Source organism: Ascaphus truei, chromosome 4, assembly GCF_040206685.1.
Source record: "Ascaphus truei isolate aAscTru1 chromosome 4, aAscTru1.hap1, whole genome shotgun sequence".
Taxonomy (NCBI): Eukaryota; Metazoa; Chordata; class Amphibia; order Anura; family Ascaphidae; genus Ascaphus; species Ascaphus truei.
The window spans coordinates 100,675,610-100,699,483 of NC_134486.1; the positions used below are offsets into that span (position 1 = coordinate 100,675,610).

Below are 23,874 nucleotides of genomic sequence, written 5' to 3' on the forward strand. Positions count from 1 at the left end.
CTATCCAACGCCATTTTGAGTAACGCATTGTGTCGAATAACCGAGGACTGCCTGTATATATAGGATTTTTCATGTTATGCTGCTTTAAGATATGAACTGAGATAAAACATGCATAGATCAGACAGCAAAAGGAAAGCTTTTATGGAAAAAAGTAAGGGTATAAGTGGTGTGTTTGTGTTGAAGGATAAATATGTAGAAAATATTTGTTCACAATTTTTAATATTGCTTTTGCATCCATCACCTGTAAACATTGAGAACTATAACACCTACAGTAAATGTACTTTTTTTAAATTTTTATGGAGAAGCAAAAAGGAGAGTAAAGGCATGAGAAGAATAATCAGACATCTCACTTCCTTGCCATGCCTCTGCTCTTACTGCTTATTTAAATTGTAGAAAGAAGGCATCCTAAGAACTTGTTTCCTGCTAGTCATAAGAAGCAGGTGCTGGTTTCCAGCTTGTCCCATCCAACTACCATGTCCTTATCAGCTGGTCCTTAGAGCCATGTGCTTGTTATCAGCTGGTCCTTAGAGCCATGTGCGTGTTATCGGCTGGTCCTTAGAGCCATGTGCTTGTTATCGGCTGGTCCTTAGAGGCATGTGCTTGTTTTTTGCTATTCATGTTCCTCATCTCCCAACCAAAGTCATGCCAGTTCTTCTCCATCTCCAACCTCTAGTAAGCCCCCAAAATATGAACAGATCCTGCTGACACTTGTTTTTTCATTTTCCCCACTGGGCACATTTCCTTCTGAATCAACAATCAATGTGCCTTCTGCCTCACACACTGTATTCTAGGTTTTACGTGTTCTGTTCAGGTTACACAACTTTCAGCTGTTACTACCTCTACCTCTTATATTTGCCACTTCTAATTAGGTCTACATCTTGCCCCATAGACTCTCATGTACATCTTCTTGACACCGTTCCTAGTCACATCACTTTACTGTGCTGCAATGAAGTAAATACAAAGAATAGAGATATTGGGAATAGTCTACTTCTCCACCAGGGCAATTGTATTTAACCCATTTACGCAGTGACTTGGATGGTGGCAGTTAGTGCAGCATTGCGGTGCAGTAACTGTATTGGAAGTTGGTGATTCTCGCCCTTAGTTTCTTGTTACTACAGATGCAATTTGATTTGATAGGTAAGATGTCGGTAAGTGAAGACTGTAGAAAGGGGGTTGGCCCGGTATTAAAGGGGTTGCATATGGCCACCCCCTGACCTCACCAGGGAGGCAAGGGGTTAACTGGACTGCGGTCCAGGAAGGTGGTTTACAACTTGTCATGTCATGAAAATGTATGTTCCCCTGTTCCCATGTTTCATTATAATCCTGTATTTTAAAGATGTTTTAAAGTGCATTTCTGTATCTTCAGTTCTGGAGGTCGCAGAGAGTTGATATTTGGCCAATATGTGGAGTCACTGTAGGCATTAAAAACTGGCAAATTTCGACCCACTGAGCCCACCAGAATGGAACTTATTAATATGTGTAGATATTAAAGTGTATATGTATGGTATTTTGGATCTGTTCTGAAAATGCAGACGCCATCTGCTATGCTAATAGTGTGTAGTTATGGGGCATGAGTCCCAAATACAGTGCTCAATCTAAGTCAGAACTATAACATATAATAAAGTCCATGAACTTATGGGAAGTCAGCCTTTTTGCATAGTAAGATATTGGACCCAGTGCTTGATAAATACATCCACAATGGCGTTATCATTGGAACAAATAAGTAAGGGTTAACATACCGTTAGTTTGTAGGATTGCGCCATACATGACCCTTTTGCTGCTTGCACTGTTACCGGTCATCAAGTCTCAAAGAGACATGCAATACTCACATAGGACTGCTTCCCTGGGTGCGTGCATCCACGCTCAGTGTACAAATGGTAGTAGAGGAGATCCAAGGATTCCAGCGGTGCACAGCTCGTAGAAATGGGAGACCAGCAGGGTGTTGTTTAAAAATAAATTTTTATTAGGACAACATGGTATGGGGGACACGCTCTGATGCGTTTCGGACTAGCATAGTCCTTAATCATAGAGCTGACTCGCGTCTTCACTTCCCCCTGTTTTATGCATTATACTCCTCCCACTTGCGTCATCGCCGTGTGTTTTTTGGCGCCAAAATCGCAGCAAATAAACCCCATTGGTTGCTGTGCCCGTTGGAGGATGCATCAGCTGTGCGCACACCCCTCAGGCGGCCCGTGCCGCGCCGTTGCTAGGCAACCGCCATACACAATAGCATAGCTCTTCCCAGTAGCGCTGGTTGAGTGTAGGCCCCTCCCCCTTACGTCATCGCGCTATGTACTGCAGCGCGTGAGTCGCCGGTATGGAACCTCACTGGCTGTTGGTCTAGCCTATCAGATGTCTAATCGCGTGGGTTGGCGACGTTGCTAAGCAACCGCCACAAACCATAACATTGGTCTTCCCTGCATGACAATGTTTATGCTATTAGTGCTCATATATTGGCCACGCGAACGGATCGGGAGGGGGGGGGGGGAAGGAGGGGGGGGGGGGAAACAGGAGGTGGAGCCATAGAACAAGGGGGAAGGAGAAACAACATACAATAAATATGGTAAAACATGTCCAGTGACATCAATGACATACATAACAAAACAAGAACAATAAACATTAAGTATTGAAGATTAAATACATACCGGCGACTCACGCGCTGCAGTACATAGCGCGATGACGTAAGGGGGAGGGGCCTACACTCAACCAGCGCTACTGGGAAGAGCTATGCTATTGTGTATGGCGGTTGCCTAGCAACGGCGCGGCACGGGCCGCCTGAGGGGTGTGCGCACAGCTGATGCATCCTCCAACGGGCACAGCAACCAATGGGGTTTATTTGCGGCGATTTTGGCGCCAAAAAACACACGGCGATGACGCAAGTGGGAGGAGTATAATGCATAAAACAGGGGGAAGTGAAGACGCGAGTCAGCTCTATGATTAAGGACTATGCTATGCTAACAGGTCATGAAGGGCAGCCGGGTGATTGAGCCTAAGCACTGTGATCAAAAGGTAACTGCCCTGATTGTTTACACTAAGTACAAATCAACAGATCAAGAACTAATCAACAGACTCTGCCACTCTAATTGTTACCTGAGGGCGGAGAATCATCAAACTGGAGTGGTTTGTAAGTGTTATGTCTACACCTACAAACAATGAAGATCCTATCAGATACTTCATTTGGTAGACTGGTCGTTGCCCCTGATTTAATTATGGGGCTACAGAAATAAGACCCTCAGAGTCCCAGTACACATGGGCTAACTAGCTGGGGGGGCATGGGTTAATCTGTGTCTCCACGTTAGGGATTGGATACAGATAATTGTTCACCAATAGTCTGTATTCAATGTTAAGAATAGGGTTACACAGGTATATAAACTGTGTCAACCCTACAGTTTTGAGTTGTGCTTCCGATTCCACCTGGAATGTCACCGGATTGCTGGAGAATTGCTAGCTGATACTTCTCCATTCCCCAACCCTAAGTAAGTGTTACCTTCTTGTCTGTTAATTGTACTATATTGCTGTGTTCACCTTATTTAAGGAATAAATTATATTTTATTATATCTAAGCCTCGTTCAGTTCAACCCAGATATTTGGTGTTCATTATATCTTGTCATAAGCTACCGTGACAAAGACAACATAGGAGGATTGGGCCATAATAAAGAGGACACACAAAAGGAGGTATAAAATGAAGTGTATGAAAAAGAGGCTAAGATTAGGTGAAAACATTTATTAATTGTAAAACTGAAAAGGGGCAATGCATATTGGTGGGTGTCCAGGTAATTACATACATATTACATCAGTTTTACAGGTAGGTATCCTAGCAAAAAGACATTCATAATCCACTTTTGGAATATTTGTGTATTAGTTTGCCATTTTGCTGTAACCAATGGAAAATATCAACACTCATAGTCGGATACAAAAGTAGGGTTTTAGACAAAGGGAGGGGGATTTAAAAATATCAACCTTCAGTTGGAAGCCAAATTTGATACAAAATGTAAGACAATATATTACCAACTACCAGTTGTCGTTATGTTTAATTATTACGTGCATCAGATCTTATATTTACTGTGATAGGTTTGATGTGATTCCTTGCTAACTGTAGGTAAGGGCATAGACCAAAATATATTCTTTCATTTTGGTTCTGACTCAGACTGCCCCTTTCCGAAGTACAGTATTTACCTCAATATTCATATTCTTGCTTCTTTTAATAAAAAACCGCTCCCCTTGCAATGGTAGAATTACCTGACATTAATATTAAGCACACAGTGTCTGCTCACTTATTAGAACCCGGTTCTGAATGTGGGGTAAGGAAACGATGATGCAACATTTGCTCCTATAAATAAGAAGTAGCCAGACAAGCTCTTTTACCATCATATTTTCTTTTATAAGGGGGGGATGCTGCTCCTTATTGGAATTAACTTCTGTGTAAATATCTGACCAGAATGCCTCAATGATAACTACAACCATTTTGAGGTCTAGGACTTATACATTATATATTATTTATAGACCATGAAAAATCCCTTTGGGTCAATTAGTATTTTTTGCAATTATAATTGATGTCTCTTAGAAGATGCACAATTAACATCTACTACTGCATTCCTCATGCATATGTAAATTGGCACAATTGTGTTTGTGCACACAGTGCCCGCACTGCAGTAGAATCAGGCTCTGAATGTGGTGTGAGTGTTGGCGATGCTTTGCAAAACCCACACCAGCACAAAGGGACCATTGCAGCCTAGCACTCATTGCTATTGCTTTTCCTCCTTCTTCTCTATGTATTCCTCCAGGCGCAGCTGCCACTTCTTCCAGTAGTGCAAGCAGAGATCGGGGTCCATAAAGTGTGGGTGGGCAGGGGAGCCATCTTTGTAAGCCACCACGATCAGGCCGCAATCAACCTGAAAAATAAATGAGAGGTAATGTCAATTAAACAATATCAAAATAGGTTATTTTAGTATTCTTTCCACTGTATGATATTTACACATATTACATGCAAATACCTTTAGGCAGAGCCTCCACTAAAAAGTACCATTGCCAGCAAAATGGTTTCAGTAGATTGTGGGATTTCCTTGTCTGTAACCTTCAAAGTATGCTATAAAATGAACTTGTACATGGAAAACTGCACAAGCATTTCCTTACCATCATGTTCTTCTCATGTAGTCTTCTGTGGCAATACATACGCTGTGGGAAGATGCCAATTTCCCCACATAGTGGGGATTATTCAGAAGCTTTTCCAGCAAAGGGTATATCCCGACTCCAGACCCCTTGTCTTTAGTTAAAGTTTATTCTAAAGCATACGAGAAGAAATACAATCCATACTCTAAGCATTCCACTCCACGAGATCCAAAATTGAACAAATATAAATATTCCAATTGGGAGAGATATACTCTATGTGCTCTCATGGAAGACTACATGAAAATAAAATGACTAAGGAACTTTACGTTTCATGGGACGTCTTCCATGGCAGTACATACATTTTTTATTATTATTATTATGTTCGGTCCAATAGTTATCTGTAGGACAATTCTCCCAAAGACAGTTTCTGAAGATACTTTAATTCTACAGTGCTTCAAGATGATGTTTGATTAATCCAAATGTGCTCTGCAAATCTGTTTAATTTAAATCTGTGCTTCTACTGCCCATTAGGTCCCCAATTCTTATAGCCGAAGGGATCACCACTAGCAGCATCGTTTTCATTGACCTGCAGTAGTGCCGATCAAGGCACCATCGCATGAAAAAAATTATACGGACTTCAATGTGAATTTCCGTGTGCTAGTGCCCCAAATCAGCAATGATGCAGTTCAATGAATAATCCCCATTAATTAGATAGCTCACTTTTAAGAGCCTGCAGGACCAAAAGACAGTTCACATGGCCGGATCATATTGCTTTTACAAAAAAACACTTGATGGGCTAGTAATTGCTGTTTATGCTCACAGTAGTTAGAGCTGAGATTTGCAACTTTATGAAACTTGCATTGAGACCCTTGTCCAGACCCGATTGTAGAAACTCTAAAAACAATGCTTGCTCTAGCCTCATGTGGTTGCCTCTGTACCAGATTTTATAGTAGACCACCACATCTTTCCTGGTCTTGAGCAGGGTTGTTACTACTGGGGGAGAATATCCACATCTTAGACTCCTTAGTGATCAGTAGCCATGCTGCAAGTAAAAATCTGTTAGGGTCAAGATGAAGCAGCAGACTTTGCTTTAGTAGGTCCAGCCTGTTTGAAAGCTTTCAGGGTGGAGCACAAGCCATGTTCACCACATGCCTCTATAGCTGCTGACACTACCAACAACAATCTCATATACACTTTTGCTAGCAACTAGGGGGCTTTGCCAACCTGCCACACAAAACCAGCCATCTGCCTGATTCTGTTGCCTGGTTGGTGTCCACCAAGGCCTCTAAAAAAGAGCAATCTACTGCAAAGGAGTCGACGCTTTTCTCCCAATTTATAATCCAGGCATTCTTCTGCAGCTGTTAAAACCAAAGAAATGTCAATATGCAATGTCGTAATCTGCTGCTCTTACCAGTCATCATCACACGGCCGACACTACCACCTGTCTCAGTTTTGCTGCCACTGCCTCAATTCACTTTGAAAAAGTTATTGACTATGTGGGTAGGCCAAATGGCAGGGCTCAATACTAATAATGGTATGGGACCTCACGTAAGAACAGTTTCCAGCATTGGTACATATCCCTCACTCTCCCCCTCAAAACATCCTCCCACCTTTAATGTACAACATCTTGACACATTACATGCAGACTCAACACAGAGTTGGCCGAATAGGTTAGGAGATTATATTGAAGAACTCCTGGTGTTGACAGAATTGTTCATGAAGAGATACGCAAATTATACACACGCATCCTTATTAATAGCTCAAATATTACTAAATCAGAAAGACTAGCCATTTGCGTTTAGCTATTAATAAACAGATTATCATTCAGGTAGCCGATAAAGGGGAAGCAAATTGTTGTAGGATTATAGAGCAGAGATCATCAGACAATTGAATGACTCCACATATTACCACACCATTAACCTGTGACCCCACGATAGCATATAAGAAAGATATTCACTGTACTCCAGCTGGGTTTCACTAATGGGTGGTTGGATGAGAATACATACAAATTGAGGACACAGGAGCATCCAGTCAGGCCCATCATTTATATCCTACCCAAGATCCACAAAAGCCTTAACAACCTGCCTGGCAGATCAACCGTCTCTGCTAGAGGCTCTCTGCGTCAACCCATCTCACAATACATTGACGTATACCCATGTAATGATATAATGCAGGGTTGCAGGTATCTTAGGGACACCACTTCTTTCCTGAACTTGTTACACAATCTGGGTCCTTTCCCTACTGGAGGCCTATTGGTCACTATCGATGTCTACAGTCTTTATACATGCATACCTCATGATAGTGGCAGGGATGCAGTGCGTAGACTGATCGCCAACAACTCACATTACACGGGTCCCCCTGTAGATTACGTACTTTACACAATAATTATTTCAAATTCTAAACAGACTTCTTTCTACAGATATCAGGCACCGCAATGGGATCGAATATGGCACCAGCCTATGCCAATGCTTTCATGTACGCACATGAAAGTGTGCATATTTTGAACGTAGATTCTCATATTATATGCCCGTGCAAACTTTACTACATAGACAAGAATAAGAGGCAATTAAAAAAAAAGATAAAGATTACGATGCACAGATCGAGAATCGGGGCTGCCCTTCTGACAGGGAGGTTCGACCAACCCGTGGCCCAACATTTCCTTATGCAGGGCTACCAACTTTCCACCCTAAGGTGCATTGCCATTGATCGGGTCAACTGACCACCCAGGGGTTGCAATCAAGAACTTTTACTCCTCTAACGCAAATGTTATTGGATTCTCAAACTGAAAACAGCGATTCTCAAAGGCTTTAATACCAGATTATCTTTATCATGTTTTCTTAATTTCTCTTCTTAACTATGTACTTATACATTTCACCAATGATGATGGACACTCTCATATGCGATTAGGTGCTGCTAGGTCCTGAGACAGGACCGATGCACTGTGTTTTCACCTACAGGTGGCCTGCGTGCTGGGATCAAATACAGTGACCCTTACATTGGACTACAAATCTCAACCTAGGCCATGATGGCCTTTTCTTTACATGAGGATCCCAAGCACTTGGACAGAGTTTACTTTGCTGAAGCTGAACACCACTGGCCATGCACCTGACCATTGACACAATTGTGATGACTTCTCTAAGCATCATGGATGTGACACGGCTGGAGACCCTCATAACGAGACCCCACTTAGCCTGGGGCCATAGAAGGGGAAGCAGGGCTGGACCGCGCTGACGCTGAGGCTCGCCTGCTGAAATCTGCGCGATTTCATGCCCATGCAGGCGAGCCAGCGGGCGCGATCGGAGGTGGGGGGAGACTGAGGGAGGCGGGGCAGTGACGTCGCTGGGCCAATCGCCCGCGACACACCGACGTCAACGTCACGGCGCCGACATCACGGCGCCGTGACGTCGACGCTGCTCCGCACTGATTGGATGTTTTCAGCCGACAGTGCTCTGAAAAACAGCTTGGCTGTCAGCTGAAAAATCCAGCGCCTCAGCACGCCTGCGGACGCTCGCGTGAGCCCCCTCTCAAGGTATCCTCATTGAGGATGCAGGGGCTCAGCACGGAGCGTCCGCACGGCTCAGCGCGGCCCGTCCTTCTATGGACTCGGCCTTAGGCTGCGTCCCCGCTAGCGCTGAGCGGGCGGCATGTATGTATGTATACACACACACACGTCCCCGCTCACGCGATGCGCACATGCACACACACTCACCGGCGCTCAAGTAAACAAATTATTTAAACTTTCTAGCGCGCTCAGCTTCCCCTGCAGCGTCCCCCCACGAGCGCTTGCGAAAATTTAAGGACACCCGGCGCTCATGCTTGGAGAGCTCTCCAAGCATGAGCACGCTCAGCGCCAGCGGGGACAAAGCCTAAGGCCTGGGACATAGTGCCCCAAACAGTGCGGAGGCGCGCTGAGGCTCAGGGAAAGCGGTGCTTTCCCTGGCCTTACACAGTGTGCCGTCAGGGGGCAGGACGGGGGCGGGCCAGTGACGTCACGGAGCTGGTTGGCCCTCATTGGGCGAACCGCTCACGTGACCGGCCCGCTGCTCCGGCGAGCTCCAAAATGTCAAAACTGTGTCAGACACATGCTTCCACAAACCCCTGCTAAAGCCGCTCTCATTGCGGCTGCAGGGGCTCAGTTTCGAGCAGCAGCACGCCTCAGTGCATAAGCGCGGACCATGCCCGAGGCCTAAGGCTAAGGTCCCGTTGCACGCGTCCGCACAGCTGGCTTGCTTGCCGGCGGCGCGTGCAACTCGCTGTACCGCGATCTGTGGTCTACAGGAAGCTTTTGTCAGAGCGGGGGGGGGGGGGGGGGGCGTGGCCAAACGGGTCGGGGCTCCACTTGTAGCATTACCCTGCCAGGACGGTCCTAAACACCGGATCCGCTCCGGTCAAACATCCGCTGCCCCTCCGCTCATGGGCTGCACTTGGGGCTTTTTTTGTTCATTGTCTTTTGTTTAATTCCCTCCCTCCCCTCTCTCATCCCCCCCCCCACCCCACAATGTTGCTGGACACAGCCGCCCTTGAAAAAAACCCCAAACAAAAGCAGCTCCTGGGTGTGTGCGGCGGGGGGAACGGCTCCCGCTGCCGTTGGATGGATCGGGGGTTGCTATGGAATTAGATTAAAGGATGAATAGACACTTTGGCGTGTCAGAACTGCAGCTACTGATTGTGTTACAGGGCTGTGAGCTGCACAGTCAGGGACTGAGCCGAAGGGACAGGCGGCCGGGGCTGTGGGACTCAGAAGGCTGGCTTGCCATTGGTTGAAGGGAGCCAGTCTATGATTGGCCCCTTCGCGTACCATGTGACGCGTTGCCGCAAGAGAACACCATTCTCTCGTGTCTCCTGCTGGCTGCCGCGTCACAGTATGTCGCAAGTTGCAAGTGAGGAGGGACTGGGACCGGATCGTGAGTTCAAACCGCAATGGTAAGTTGAGCTCACGCCGCCTCCCGCGCCAACGGGCGCAGCGGGTCCCAGCCCTAAGGCTGAACAGCCTCTGCAAATATTACTTATGTGGATTATATACTTTCAGGGCTTTTGTATAAATAAGACTCAAGCCCACTATTGACCCTGGCAGTATGACTGTCTAGCTGTTGATGCGAACAGCTTTTTTCTGCGATCATCGCACCATTTGTGAAACTCCCTAATCAGCGCAACATTGGATTCGGCGAGGCTTCCCTGTCCATCTGCTATTGGTGACTTTTTGATCAATCATTAGCGGTCGGAGACATGGTAAAGGAATTTTACAGAGGCCTTGCGCAGTCCCCCGGCATTTAGTCTGAATGCTTTGGGGGAAGAGCGCGGGGCCTCTGTAAGTGCTACACTTCCCCCCTAGAAAATCTTGCACCTGTATGCGCACCCCTGGTCTAACGAATACAATGCAGGCAGAAATGTATAGGGTCTGCCATTAGAGGCAGAGAACACCTCCATTACGCTTTTCCCACAGTATGCTCTGGTATAGATTAGTATAAAACACGGACAATACCCTAGAACAGGGGTGCAAAAACTGCGGAGGAGGGAGGGATGGGCACCACGCTTACAGAGGTATCACGCTCTTCCCAAAGGCATTTAAATTAAATGCCGGGGGAGCGGCGAAGGCCTCTAAGTTCCCTTACCTTGGCACAGACAGCTTCTGGCGACGCTCCGTCAAATGACGCTGTGGGGTCTCGTGAAGCCACGTTTCCCTGGCAACGTGACATTAGAGCCATGGTAAGGAGGGGAGGGGGGCACGCAGGGGAAAAAGTTTGCACACCCCTTGTGATGGTGAAGGAATAACCAGGTTCAACAATAAAGGTCTGGTTACCTCTGATCCATGTATTGGGATTTGCGAGAACAGAAGTGGCAAATTTGAATGTACCAAAAGATGCTCACGGAGAAATAGCAGCGAGCCGGCTTCAGAAATTTCAGGTCGAGAAATTTTCTAAGTCCCACTTTTTGCGGCTAAGTTGTGAGAATTGAAGGTAGCGGTCGTGGCTGAGATTTCAAGCCGAAAATAGTTCCAGGATGTTTGGAGCTAAGTCGCGGTCAAGTTATTTAAACTCCGCCGGAGCAGATACAGTGGTGGCGCCAGGAACTTCATGCAGATTTGTGTTCCAGGACGTTTGGCACCAAGCCCTAGTCAACCAAACACTTTGTTTTATGTTCTATTTGAGCTAGGAAAGTCACGTTTTCAACCCCAGACACCCAGTGTGTGGTGTTCTTATGTATTTTGTGTTTCATTGTGCTTAGCCTATTTTAAGTGAATAAATGACAATTTATTTTACCAACTTGTTTTGCTCAGTGTTATGAAAGGTGTAAATGCCTGGTCTCCCGCAACACCCTTGCTCTACAACCGTCTTCTATCCCCAGCATGCTGCCTGACCTCAATCAATGCTCTGCCCTGTATTCTTGAGGAGCTTTGCTGCTTTCCTGCCGCCTTACACCTACACTATTCACTCCCCGTGGGCCCTGTACTTCCAGCACTGTGATTGGTGCCCTGTCTACCTGAAGCATTTCCCGGAAGTAACTTCATTGGATCTGCCCTGGTTGCGCCACACCAAAAGCCACAGCTGTTACTCTTCCAAACTCCCGAGCTCCCCTACCTTCTGGAGGAACAGATTAACTGAAGGGGGGTCTGGAGTCCAGATATATCTTCTTCTTCTTCCAGGAAAGCTTACGACTTATGCTGCCATGGAAAAATGCCCCAGGAAAAACAGTTTACACTAACAAATACATGATTTCCGTGGAAGTCTTTGAAGTCGCTTTACCCGAGCATTGTTTTTAGTAACACACACGCAAACACACACACACACACTGGAAGAGGGGCCAGCAATGCAGTGTAAAGCAATATATTGCTCTCCCCTCGGGCACTGAAGATGTTAACTTTATGCCATTACCATTCCCTGAAAAACAAGATGGCAAAGAGGGAATACAATGGCTATCATGGGTTGCTATAGAAATAATTGATGCCACATCAAAAAGAGAAAATACCAATAACTTTTTCAGGTTTTGAAGAACAACACTGCCACATAATATAAATGCAGCTTGAAGTTCTTTTTTGGAGAAAATAACTACATTCAGTGGTAAGGTTACATTTATCCTATTCACACCTTCGCTGTTGGAGGCTTCAGAAATTTCAACAAGATGCAACGTAACAACAGTTTTATATTTCAAAGCAATATTTTTATTTTCTTTGATAAATATGATGTTGATTTCTTTTTCCCCACCAATTTTGCATCTGGAAGAGTTTGATGGATAGCTCAATAGAATACAGCCGATGTACAATTTAATGTAAAATCATGTTTTTGGTCCAAAGTCAAATTTCTTAAACACAGGATAATAATCCACATTATGAAATGTTGTACACTGTAGTCACACTCTTGTCACTTTTTCCTAGCTACATGCGCCTAAATAAATATTCATGCATTTCTAATGAGTTCTTGTACTGACCTGAAAGTTATAATTATCGTCATGATTTATTGCTCCTACATACGCGGCAACCTGTAGTGGATTGTCAAATGTGTCCCGTAAATTTGGCTTTGGTTTCTCCGAGGTTTTCCAGTCTATCACGCACAGCTTCTCCCTGCATGGAAAGCAGACACAACACTTTGCCTGGGCATTGAGCATACGTATAAAACAGTAAGTATAAAACAACAAAGGAGTTTACATTTTTCCTCTCTCCTCACCCCAAAAGAACACAACCATTATCAAAATTAGATCGCACTTTTCTGTTTAACACACCTGTGATTATATCTGTATTCTCAGTGTACTTGTGAGATCAGCATATAAAAACCATTACACGTGACTAAGTACTTTTTAAATACCCATAAAATCTCTTATGTTCAAGGTATTTAAAGTCTCAGAAAGGTAAAAGGCAACTTTTCTATTTACCTTCCACCGCCCAACCCCTTATAATATCCACTAGAATTATCTGTATAAACCAAAAATGTAAAAAATAAATAAATGTTCAGTTAAACAATATTTGTTGTTTGTTGGTTATGAGACTAATGCAGGTTAGGTTATCAGTGCAGATTGTTCTCATCACTGGAACAACCTACCAGAAACTCTCAAACTCGCCTCCAGTCTAAGTAATTTCAAGATTTCAGCGGTCGCTCATTTTAATCTGATCTGTAATTGTTAAATATGCCCATAACCATATGTCATCTCTAACTGTCCATGAAATGTCTGTAAATTTAATAACTCGGTGACCAGGACATACATGAAAACGAGCGGTAGCGCACAACTTATCACTTCCTGGTAAAACATTGTATGAACAAAGACAAATAACGCCACAGTTTATTATTATGCTACTACTTTGAAATCATAATAAAATGGTTCAACAATAAAATATTTGTTGTTTGGTTACTCTTACACGGAGGCTTTTTTTTTTTAAATGCAGGTTAAGTTGTTAATGTTAAGCTTTATTATTTCTCTTAAAAAAAGTGTAATTACATAATTAGCTGATAAAATAAAAAGCAAAGATTTTTTAATTCATGTGGGTCACTTAAAATATCACCCACCACAGGGTTTTCATATGACCTAGCAAATCCACCCTATTTCCTGCTGTAAAATACCAATCCTGAGTGACAGATTTAACCTTTAGAGAGCTCGAATTCTGTACCTGGTATGTGCTCTGCACATGTCACAGGTCCTACTGATGTACCAGATATGTCATCAAATTCTAGAGTGGCAACATGTACCCTAAACATGCCCTGCTTTTATGACTAATTCTTCTTGTACGTGCAATCATTTACACTTTAATATTGTCACAATATAATTACTTTTTTACACTATGAGAGTCGTGTGCTTTGTTTTTCTTTTAAAAAAGGTGAATGCGTGTTTTCCCATTAATTAGCCTATTGTCACACACTGGGCCAGATGCACTAAGTTTGGTTAGCCTATTTAATGACATTAACGTTAGGCTAATTATAACACCTATGCACTAAAGCAGGGGTGGCCAACTCCAGTCCTCAAGGGCCACAAATAGGCCAGGTTTTCACGATATCCTTGCTTCAGCACAGGTGGCTCAGTCTGATTGGCGCACCTGTGCTGAAGCAGGGATATCCCCAATACCTGACCTGTTGGTGGCCCTTGAGGACTGAAGTTGGCCACCCATAGCACTAAAGCAAATAACCCAACGTTAACCCAGTGCTACTCCTGAAATAACGTATGGTTATTTTGTTTCCGTCCGTTAGTGTTAATGGTACGCAGAAGAGGTGTTCCCCATAACACAGTTCCTCTTGACATCGCATATCCACAAAAGGTCATTTATTTTAACGCAGGAATTTAACCTGATGTTATTTAAGTTATACCCAAAGGGGCTTTAGCTCCGGCCAGACCCTGAAATATGGGAGAGGGGTGGAGATGAGAGAGGGGGGAGGAGAAGAGGAGGGAGAGGCAGAGAGAATAGGGAGAGAGGGGGGAGGAAAAGAGGAGGGAGAAAGGGAGCAGGAGAATACTACAATCACGTGCTGTATATATCCCCTCAAACACACCTTAAAACAACCCATCCACAAAAATAAATAAAAATAAAGCACACCTGAGCAAGTAAAATAGGTCGGTCAAATATATTTAGCCTAGGGGATACCCGTTAAACTCAGGGGAAAAACAACGTATGTTACCTATTTAGGTAACCTGACATTATTTGCCCATATTTATCAGACCCACAATTTTTCTGACTTAACCCTTTGAGTGCCTTATGATGTACTTATAATCAGGGCTCGACAAATTGTAAAAAATGTTGCTCGCTGCCAATAAAAAAGCACCCCCCCCCCAAAAAAATATATGTAACGCCCCTCCCACTGTCGAGTGCTTACCAGCGGCGTGGTGCAGCGTCTCCCGGCATTCTCCTGCAACTTCCGTGTCTCCCCCTCCATCTCCCGTGAAAATGGCAGTGCGGTGTCAAATTACGCAGAGGTGCCATGACAACGGGACGCTACGTGTCACACAGCGTCCCGTTGTCCTGGCAACGTGGCGTTATTTGACGGCACGCAACCATTTTCACGGGAGTTGGAGGGGCAGACACAGGACTTGCAGGAGAATGCCGGGAGACGCTGCACCACCCCACCGCTGGTAAGCACTCAGCAGCAGACAAAATGCACTCGCCCCAGGCAAAGGAGTGAGTGCATTTGTCTAGCCCTGCTCATAATGTCATCATTCCATAGGGAGTATCCTTCATGTCCTAGTGGTCCTGCCCGTAACCATGTGATTGCTTAACCAAGCGATAACATAGCACACACATGGCTAAGCCCAGACAACACCTCTGTCCTCTTATCTGCTATGCAAGATCAGGCATATTACTCACCGGTATTGAGCCACACAGTCTACAAGGCCCAAGTAGTGAAGCGCTGAGTGATGAACCGCACTTTCAAGTGTCTTTACACCAACAATGTCTGCCAGGACATGTTGAATACTGGCCAGGTACCCGGACATCGCCTCGCTTTCCTGCTGTTTTTTGCCAAAGTCCTCCTCAAACAACAGCAGAGCTTCCAACGAGGCGTGGAACAGCTTTCCTTGTGAAAAGAGAGCTTGGAAACAATCACACAGATATTATTATACGTACAGTACTAGGATTCCTTTTCAATAGATTCTCAGATCATACCTAAAAACACACACGGACACGCACACACGGTGCTTAGTTGATACATATAGATCTATGTTACTGCTTTCTGTCTTGCATCAACGGTTTGGATTTTCAATGTAATCAGCTACATTATGAACAGATACAGATGCTATTTGCTCGCATGTAACCTTTACAACTCGAAGAGGACATGTTGCCTGATATGCTTGTTACACATCATGCATTTATTTTAATTCTCCTGGGTTTATTGCGTACCTTTCCATGGCCCTCACTTAAGGGTCACTTCCGGTTTATTTGTTGGTTGCTAAGCAACTCACCAGAGATTAATAGCGGAGTGCGCTTTTACGGTGCCATATAAATTGGTGTTGTTAATGTTATCACACTGCTGTCTTGATAAAGGTCCCATATTGGACCACAACATTGATAATGCTACAATAAAATAGAAAGTTGTTTTGAAGCTCAGTATAAAAAGGGGAGAGGGGGAGAGAAGGAGAGAAAAAAAAATGAGAGCGAGAGAGAAAGAGCGAGCGAGAGAGAGAAAGAAAACGTACACACACACACGTACTTGCTAATTACAGGTACATAGTGTGTTAATGATTCAGACTTTTTGACCAATGTTGCTAAAAGACCAGCAAATGAAAAAAAAAAAAAACAAAATTAGGTTTATAGTGTGCTGTTTTGTAACTGCTAATACATGTCTTTTTGCTTTATCTGAGTGTTGCTGCTTTTGTGCCTTTTCTTATGGGAAGACAGGGTATATATATATATATATATATATATATATATATATATATATATATATATATATATATATATATATATACAGTGCAAAAGTACAATACTAGAACTCAGATGTCATTATAGGAGATGCTGTCAAATACAGTCCCACTTTATTAAAAAAACAGAAGTGTCACAAATATTTTCATTACACTTTTACCCTTTATAAAATTCTCTTTTTTTCAATGTGTAATATCTTATAAAATCACACACAGTACCACTATTATCTTAAAACAATTCCACCCATTAAGGGTACTGTGTCACCCAGAGGTGAACCATGCTTTAGTTCCTGAGATACTTACCCGTTCAGTGTTACTTCTCAGACATTAAAACGAGCATCTAATGGGACCCCACAACGTCATCCCCTCAATGATGTTGTGGCTTCCTTCTGGCTCATGGGAACCACAAACTGTGGTGGCCATTTTGATTTCCCTTAAGGGGAGAACAACGACAATTAAAACGGGCAAGTATCTTAGGAACAGTGCAGTCCTTCGAAGCACGCTAAATATAGCATGGTACTACTCCCCATTCAGAGATTATATCTATATAGACACACACACTCCAAAAGGTGAAGTTTATTCCTCTATGTTTCGGCTCACAACAGAGCCTTTGTCAAGAGCCGAAACGTAGAGGAATAAACTTCACCTTTTGAGACTTTTGTGTGCCTGTCCTGTTTACCCTATACCTGTGTGCTGTTCTGCAGGCACCCGGACGGTATGCACCCTGGATAAGTCAGACAAATTACATGAGTGCCCTGTCTCTGGACTGTATGTATGTATGTATGTATGTATGTATCTATGTATGTATGTATGTCTCAACCTGCGGTATACTCTATGAAGCCTTCTTCTCCCAGCTCCATGATCATACGCTGCTTCCACCTCTCCAGGTAAAACGCCTGCTCCATGGGCATGGTCTGCTGAAGGATTCGAGTGACACTGGGCACTTTGTCTGTCAATTGGTTCCTTGCTGGCAAACTGATTTTCAGCGGGATGCTGGGGTCAGTCTTCTCTGCCGCTAAAATCACTTTGCACGGGTTCGTCAGAGGGACCCAGTTCTTGGGGACCTCTGGTTCAGACTCTTGCGCTTGCAGCTTTGATTTCACCACTTTGCCATACAGGAAGCTGTCTTCTTGAAATATCCTCTCTGGTGTCCGGTGGCTGACCTTGGAAGTTCTTACTGACCTCACCAAGCTTGCGTATTTCTCCTGGTTAACGTCTTCATAGCCGTTCACTTTTTTCTTCCCACTTAAGAAGCTGCAGGATGTAGACAGAAAGGCAGCAAAGTAAAGTTTCTCTGGGAAAATTCTACTTTTTACCCTCCTACAGTTTATGTTTAATAGCTGAAGCGGCTTCATTGCTGCCGCCTGCATTAATTAGGAAGCTATTCCACAGTCGTCCTTCAGTTGAATAAAATGGTCAGAGCTTCAAGCACCTGGTGGAAAAGATGAACATGAACACCGTTAGTAGGCTATTCATTAAACTGCGATATGTTTCTTCATGTTTATAAAGATGCAATACATATTTAATAAGATACTGTTTTTTGTGGATACCATTTACAGCTGCAGACCAAGCAATATCCTACATGTGTTTTTTTTTTTAATAAATCAGTTCTGTACTATGAGAAAATTCTTGTAGCATTTTTTTCCTCAAAACAACTCAATGACCTTATAATGTAACAAGCATTTTTTGTTTCTATAGTAACGATTTACAAAGTCACATCCCCTTCCTCTTCTGAAACAGACTCTGGCACATGCCTTTTTGAGCCCTGTCCTCCCTGTAGCAGTTCAAAGCTCAATTATATCTAGTGAATGCCTGGTCACATGATCTTCCCCACAGAACTTTGCATCTTTGGTCCTCTTCTGCTGCACTGACAGCTATTTAGTGAACCCCCAAGTCACATCTTTGCCAATCGATCGACAACTTAGCTAATTAAGTATCATTGTGTGGATTGTATTAATGCACATATTAAAGGGATTTTTTTTTTTTAAACGGCAGCTTGGACTGCTGCCACCATTTAAATTCCTGCACCAGGGGTGCTTTCATCAGAGCAAAACCGATCAAATCTGCTCACCAGCAATAATCATTCAGACGCAATTGAGCATGTATTTCTTAGGCTTGGTCCACACTGGCTACTGCAGCGAGGACAAGAACCACCCCTCAATGGGGCCAGGCCAGCTGCGAGAAGGGGGGCGCCACTCTGCGCGGTGCGTTTTTCAGGCTCGCATTAAAATTGTGATTAGACCTAGCGGCGGAGCGCTAGACCACGCCCCCTGGCGGTTCAGCCAATGAGGGCGAACCTGCCGGGTGACATCATGGTTGCGCCCCCATCACGTCCCCCTGTTTTTTCCCCTGCAGCTCACTGCAGACTGGGGAATTCGGCTGCACGCGCCGCCAGCCTCGCAGGCGCGCATGCAGCGCAGGCACTGGGGCAGTAGCCTCAGTGAAAATAAAAATGTCTAACAGCAGCGTTGCTGCTGGTGCGCGAGTGAGGGGAAGATGCTGTGTTGCTGAGCGTTATCCCCTTTTAACACTTGGACTATTTCTTAAAAATAAAGTTTCTTGCATATAGACACCTTATAAAGAAACTATAAAAATATGACTCAGGAATTATTCATTGAACTCTGTGGTCTTGATAAGGATTTTAAAAAAATGCACTGGAGTAGGGATTTTGTTGTTGTTCATAGTATGATAAATGACAACGAGATTTCACTATGACTCAAGAATATGTGGATAAAATCAAATCATTATTACCATAGTATTCTTTTCCACTTAAATGCAGAGTTCTTCTATTTATAATTGAGTATGCCATGTAAAATATTAGTACATCAATAAGACATAGGAGGTCATGTAGGCCTATTAATATTTTTTGAAGCAAACCTGGAGCAATTACGGCAAAAGAAATATTAATACAATAACCAACTGCTTCCAAATGGACATTTTTGAATCATGAATCCCATAGTGGCTACTATTGTAAAGTTGTAGTATTTACAGTCTAACCCTACGCAAATTTCACCCTTAAAACTTCCAGAGACTGAACATGTGGCTGTGCTCATTACTAGACTTTATTATTATTTTTTTAATTTACGTAAAAATAAATTTTACTAATAAAACAGAAAAATTTAATTTAAAAATACTTATGATAGAAAGCATCACTCCTCGTGCAATATGAATATATATTCCATAACCTTCCTTTGCTCACATTTAGCCGGTCCTGTGTAACCTATTAAAACCAGCTATACTTTCAGCGTAAAGAAAGTGCACATCCAAGTTTGTTTTGATGCATTGCTCCATTTTCTGTTTGCGTCCAACTCAGACACAGTGCAGGCGCGCGAGGGTGCGACTGAAAGCGTGACGTCACGCGCGCCTGTACTTGCTTCATGTCTGGGTGGAGGGGGCTGTGATGTCACAGAGCTGGTTTGCACTCATTGGGTGAACCGGTCAGGTGGCCCGGCTGTCGCGCGAAGCACCGGTAGCCCTTTTGCACGTGCGCACTCTACACATTGGCATCATAGTGTTTGTTTTTGTCGCTCATGCCGTGTCCTGCACTACGGACGCAGCCTTACATTAGACGCAAATGGTTAGCATGAAAAGTTTACGCCACCTCAGATCTGGCAGCTTTTATTATTATTATTTTCTTTTTTAAATCAAATACAAGATACAAAAGTGACGCAGTTTGCTACATATAGTACTAACAAAGGAGAAGGATCAGACGCCAGCAATTTGGGATGACCAGCAAAAGGGTCAGATAACGAAAAGCAGATACAACACTAAAAAGGGTGTGAAGACTGACAATACCCCGGTCGGGATAGGCAAGTATACTAAAAAAAACAAAGTGAACCGCATCAAAAGAACTACTTAATTCAAAAAGTCTTCAGTCATTTTAATGACAAAGTCATAGCTGCATTTTCATTAAAATGACTGACTTGAGTAGTTATTTTGGTGCGCTCGGCTTTTGTTTTGCAGTTTGCTACATCCCGTTATAATCTTTGCATCATGTAATCCCTCCCTAACACCCTATTGTCGCTTCCCAGAGCGCAGGGTGACGCAACACAGTGCAAAACGTTAAGCAGAGACGCGAGATTAAAATGACACGTTAGCGTCAATTTTGCACCACATCTACTTTGATACATCACCTCTGAAGAGCGCTGAATTGACTGTCTCCCATTGGTTGAAGCTCAAAACCTTCAGGTTAATTATAGCACCTTAAAGATCAATGACTGGTTTGACAAATGATCAGCAGGTTATGGGGGATTTTATTTTTACCTTACGTAGATGCAAATGATCTTATATATTATATTATTATATATTATATTATATAATGATATTATAAAAAACATTTGTCAGTGTGCCTCCATTGTAAGAGCTCACTCCTTAGAAAGTAATTCATTGCACAATGACAGCACTAATGTGTACTTTGCCCAATGTTGGAGGGTCTTATTTTCACTCCTAAGCATCTCATGACTGCTTTTGCATGCACAAACTCCCTCTTTTAATGCACTTTCGCCAAAATATGTATTGCCTCATCCCTTACATTAAAAAAATAAAGACAAACACATTGCAGCGTGTGTGTGTGTGTGTATATATACACACACACAAAACGATGCTGTTTTTTTCCCACTAGAAAACTTTTGACACCTGCGAGACAAACGGTAGGGCTTGTCACGTGACCAGAGGCGACCACCGCCGCTATATACAACGGTCACACTCCAATCAGCCACTCACCCCCTCAGCTGTCCGATGACTGGATCCTTCAACCAAAGCGCGCGGCGCGCATGCGCATTCAACCCGAACCCCCTTCCTTCCACTCCGTTTCTCGCAGCACCATGGGAATTGTAGTCCTTTTTTATCACGCGGTTTATCTGCGTATACAGTAGTAGTCCTTGGGTGACAACATCCACCCCACAATGCACAGCGAAGGGCCGGCTGCGCTGGCCGCTGAGCATGTTCATGTTTCTTGTTCAGAGCAGGGGACTGTTAGAGGCGGGTAACGGTTACATATACAGCAACGAACTCACGGCTCTTATGCAACATGTTGTCTGGGACCGATTTGGTCCCTGGGAAACTGAAGACACCTTCAGTTTTTTTTATGAAGATGGCGAAAATGCACAAAAAATGCTGGTGTCCTTGCCAGGAGTAACAACACCTCCCATAATATGCGTTGCGAGCCTCTCTAGCAGCAAAAGGGTTTCGTGTGGCCCATGTTCAATAGACTATGAAGCTGCTTACCTGTGCTGGACAAGGTTTTAGTCCATAGTGTCTGATTGAAGTTAAAACACATTTTTGCTCAGGAAAGTGACATCATAGCATATTGAATAAAGGCCTACGTGCCAAGGTAAAAGTGCTGCAATTTGGGGCTAAAAACAAACAAATAAAAAAACATTTTTTTTCAATCCAAAATCCTGTTTGCTTTAAATGTTTCTATTTTTAGTTCCGAAAGCAAGTTGTTGTTTTTTTAATCAAGAAAACAGATGTAACCCCCCCATCATGTCGTTAATAATTTTGTGATAAATCAGTAATTTGCTACTAGTGCCTTGGGAACACAATCTACAAGAAATTGGCATTAATCAAGTGTATATCTAAACAAAACAGGTTAGCAACACTGCTTTACAGGAGCGGGCGTATGCAAGACAGGTGAATTGCAGTAAGGGGCAAATACATAATTGTACGTCTTTTGGGCATTCCTTGTGCCAAACACTTGGCGGGATTTATAGGAAAGATTCCTGGGTTACAAAACTGGATGAGAAATGGGTTGAAGAAAAACACTGGAAAGAAAAATGTGCTAAACTTTGGATTTTTTTCTTGATTCGCAACACGGCATCTTTAATATATATCATCCTAAAAAAACTGTAATCCCCTCCAGAAGGCTATATGAGTTAACCCGTATAATGTTAATATCTTGCCCCCTGAGCTCTTTAAAAATAAATAAATATTGCACATTGGGCCTGTGACAGGGTGAAGTCAACCCCTATCAGTTATGCCTGGGAAACATATGTCTGAGTGCTTCATCCAGCACTCATAAGGGTTAACTCAGGTGGAAGCTAGCTAATCATGATGTAAGCTGACACCTGAGAGCCAGCAAGGTAGATAAGGATCTTGTTACCAGCAGTAGCTGGCTGTCTCAGATGAGAGCACATGGATAGATGTGCTGCTAGTCAGAAGGATACAGCACACTACTTACTGCAGCCAAAGTAAGATTTCTTTCATTTGTTTGCATGACTGCTTAAAAAGACTCTTACGGTTTGGGTATGGTTTAGCCAGCCAGCATGCTAGCTAGGACTGCTGTGTTAGTCAGTTTTCTACCAACGTGGAGCAGGCTTTATTTGCTTAAAGGGACAGTGTACCCGCATGTTATGTTGCTGTGGAGAAATAAAGCCACTGAACGTTTTCATTTATCCTGAAACTACACGTGTGGACTGTTCCCTGACCTCGGCTACAGGCCGTCCTGCCACAGGTGGTGTCAGAAGTGGGATGTTGGACGGGCCCTGTATCTGAAGGGCCACACACACACACACAGACGGGGGAAAAAAAAAATGGAGTCAATTTTTTCTCAGTTTCTTGAGCAACAGCTCCAGCTAGCAGATAAACAAGCTGAGCAACAGGCCCAGCAATCTGAGCGACAGGCCCAGCAAGATGAGCGACAGGCCCGGCGAGAGGAAAAGCTACTCCAATTGCTGGCCGAAGGCCCAGCCCCAGGCAGACCAGGGATTCCAAATAACCCACCGGTGATGCTGCATAAAATGAAGCCAAACGAAGACCCAGAGGCATTTCTCCTCACTTTTGAAAGGGTAGCCACGGCCCACGGCTGGACAGTTGATCGCTGGGCAACGACTCTGGCTCCACTCCTCATAGGGAAAGCTCAGGCAGCCTACCAGGCTCTTCCAGCAGACGAGGCCATGGACTATCAGCAACTAAAGGCTGCTATTCTGGATCGCCTAGGCCTCACTCCAGAGACCTACCGACGGCGGTTCCGGACAGTCAAATATACAAACAGAGACAGACCCCGGGTCGTAGCCCACCGCTTAGTAGACTTATGTACCAGGTGGATACAACCGGAAAAACATGACAAGGCAGAGATCCTTGAACAGTTTGTGCTCGAGCAGTTCATACAGATACTGCCCCCCTCCTCCCGATCCTGGGTAAAAAGACACGCTGCATTTTCCCTGAATTCAGCGGTCCGCTTGGTGGAAAACTTCCTGGGCGACGACACCCAACAGGATAGCTGGGAACGGCCGGTGCAAACACCAGTTGCTTCCGGTGATGCTAGAGGCAGGAGAGCAGACAATCGAGGGGTCTACAACCCGCCAGCTCGGGATATCCAGTCAACCCGATCGGAAGACCCTTTCCCATCTCGGAGGGTTCCTGGTACAAACTCCCGCAGAGACGCCCATCCTGGGTCCGAGGCCACTGGATCACTCAAGGGAGGCCGCCATCCAC

General features: G+C 44.1%; 1 protein-coding gene across 3 annotated transcripts; it reads right to left on the bottom strand.

Moving 5' to 3' along the window:
- Positions 1–4,609: 4,609 nt before the first annotated feature.
- On the bottom strand, positions 4,610–21,295 carry MGME1 (mitochondrial genome maintenance exonuclease 1). Of its 3 annotated transcripts, none has more exons than XM_075596273.1 (5): positions 21,163–21,295; positions 17,261–17,872; positions 15,389–15,611; positions 12,535–12,667; positions 4,610–4,892 (listed from the first exon to the last, which is right to left on the bottom strand). In XM_075596273.1, exons 2-5 carry the CDS (start codon positions 17,808–17,810, stop codon positions 4,746–4,748), a joined length of 1,053 nt encoding a protein of 350 aa, XP_075452388.1. In that variant the 5' UTR covers positions 17,811–17,872; positions 21,163–21,295; the 3' UTR covers positions 4,610–4,745. The 3 variants fall into 3 exon arrangements, with proteins under 3 accessions (XP_075452388.1, XP_075452389.1, XP_075452390.1); XM_075596274.1 differs by lacking the exon at positions 21,163–21,295 and adding an exon at positions 21,076–21,097; XM_075596275.1 differs by lacking the exon at positions 21,163–21,295 and adding an exon at positions 20,574–20,646.
- Between the last annotated feature and the right edge of the window lie 2,579 nt (positions 21,296–23,874).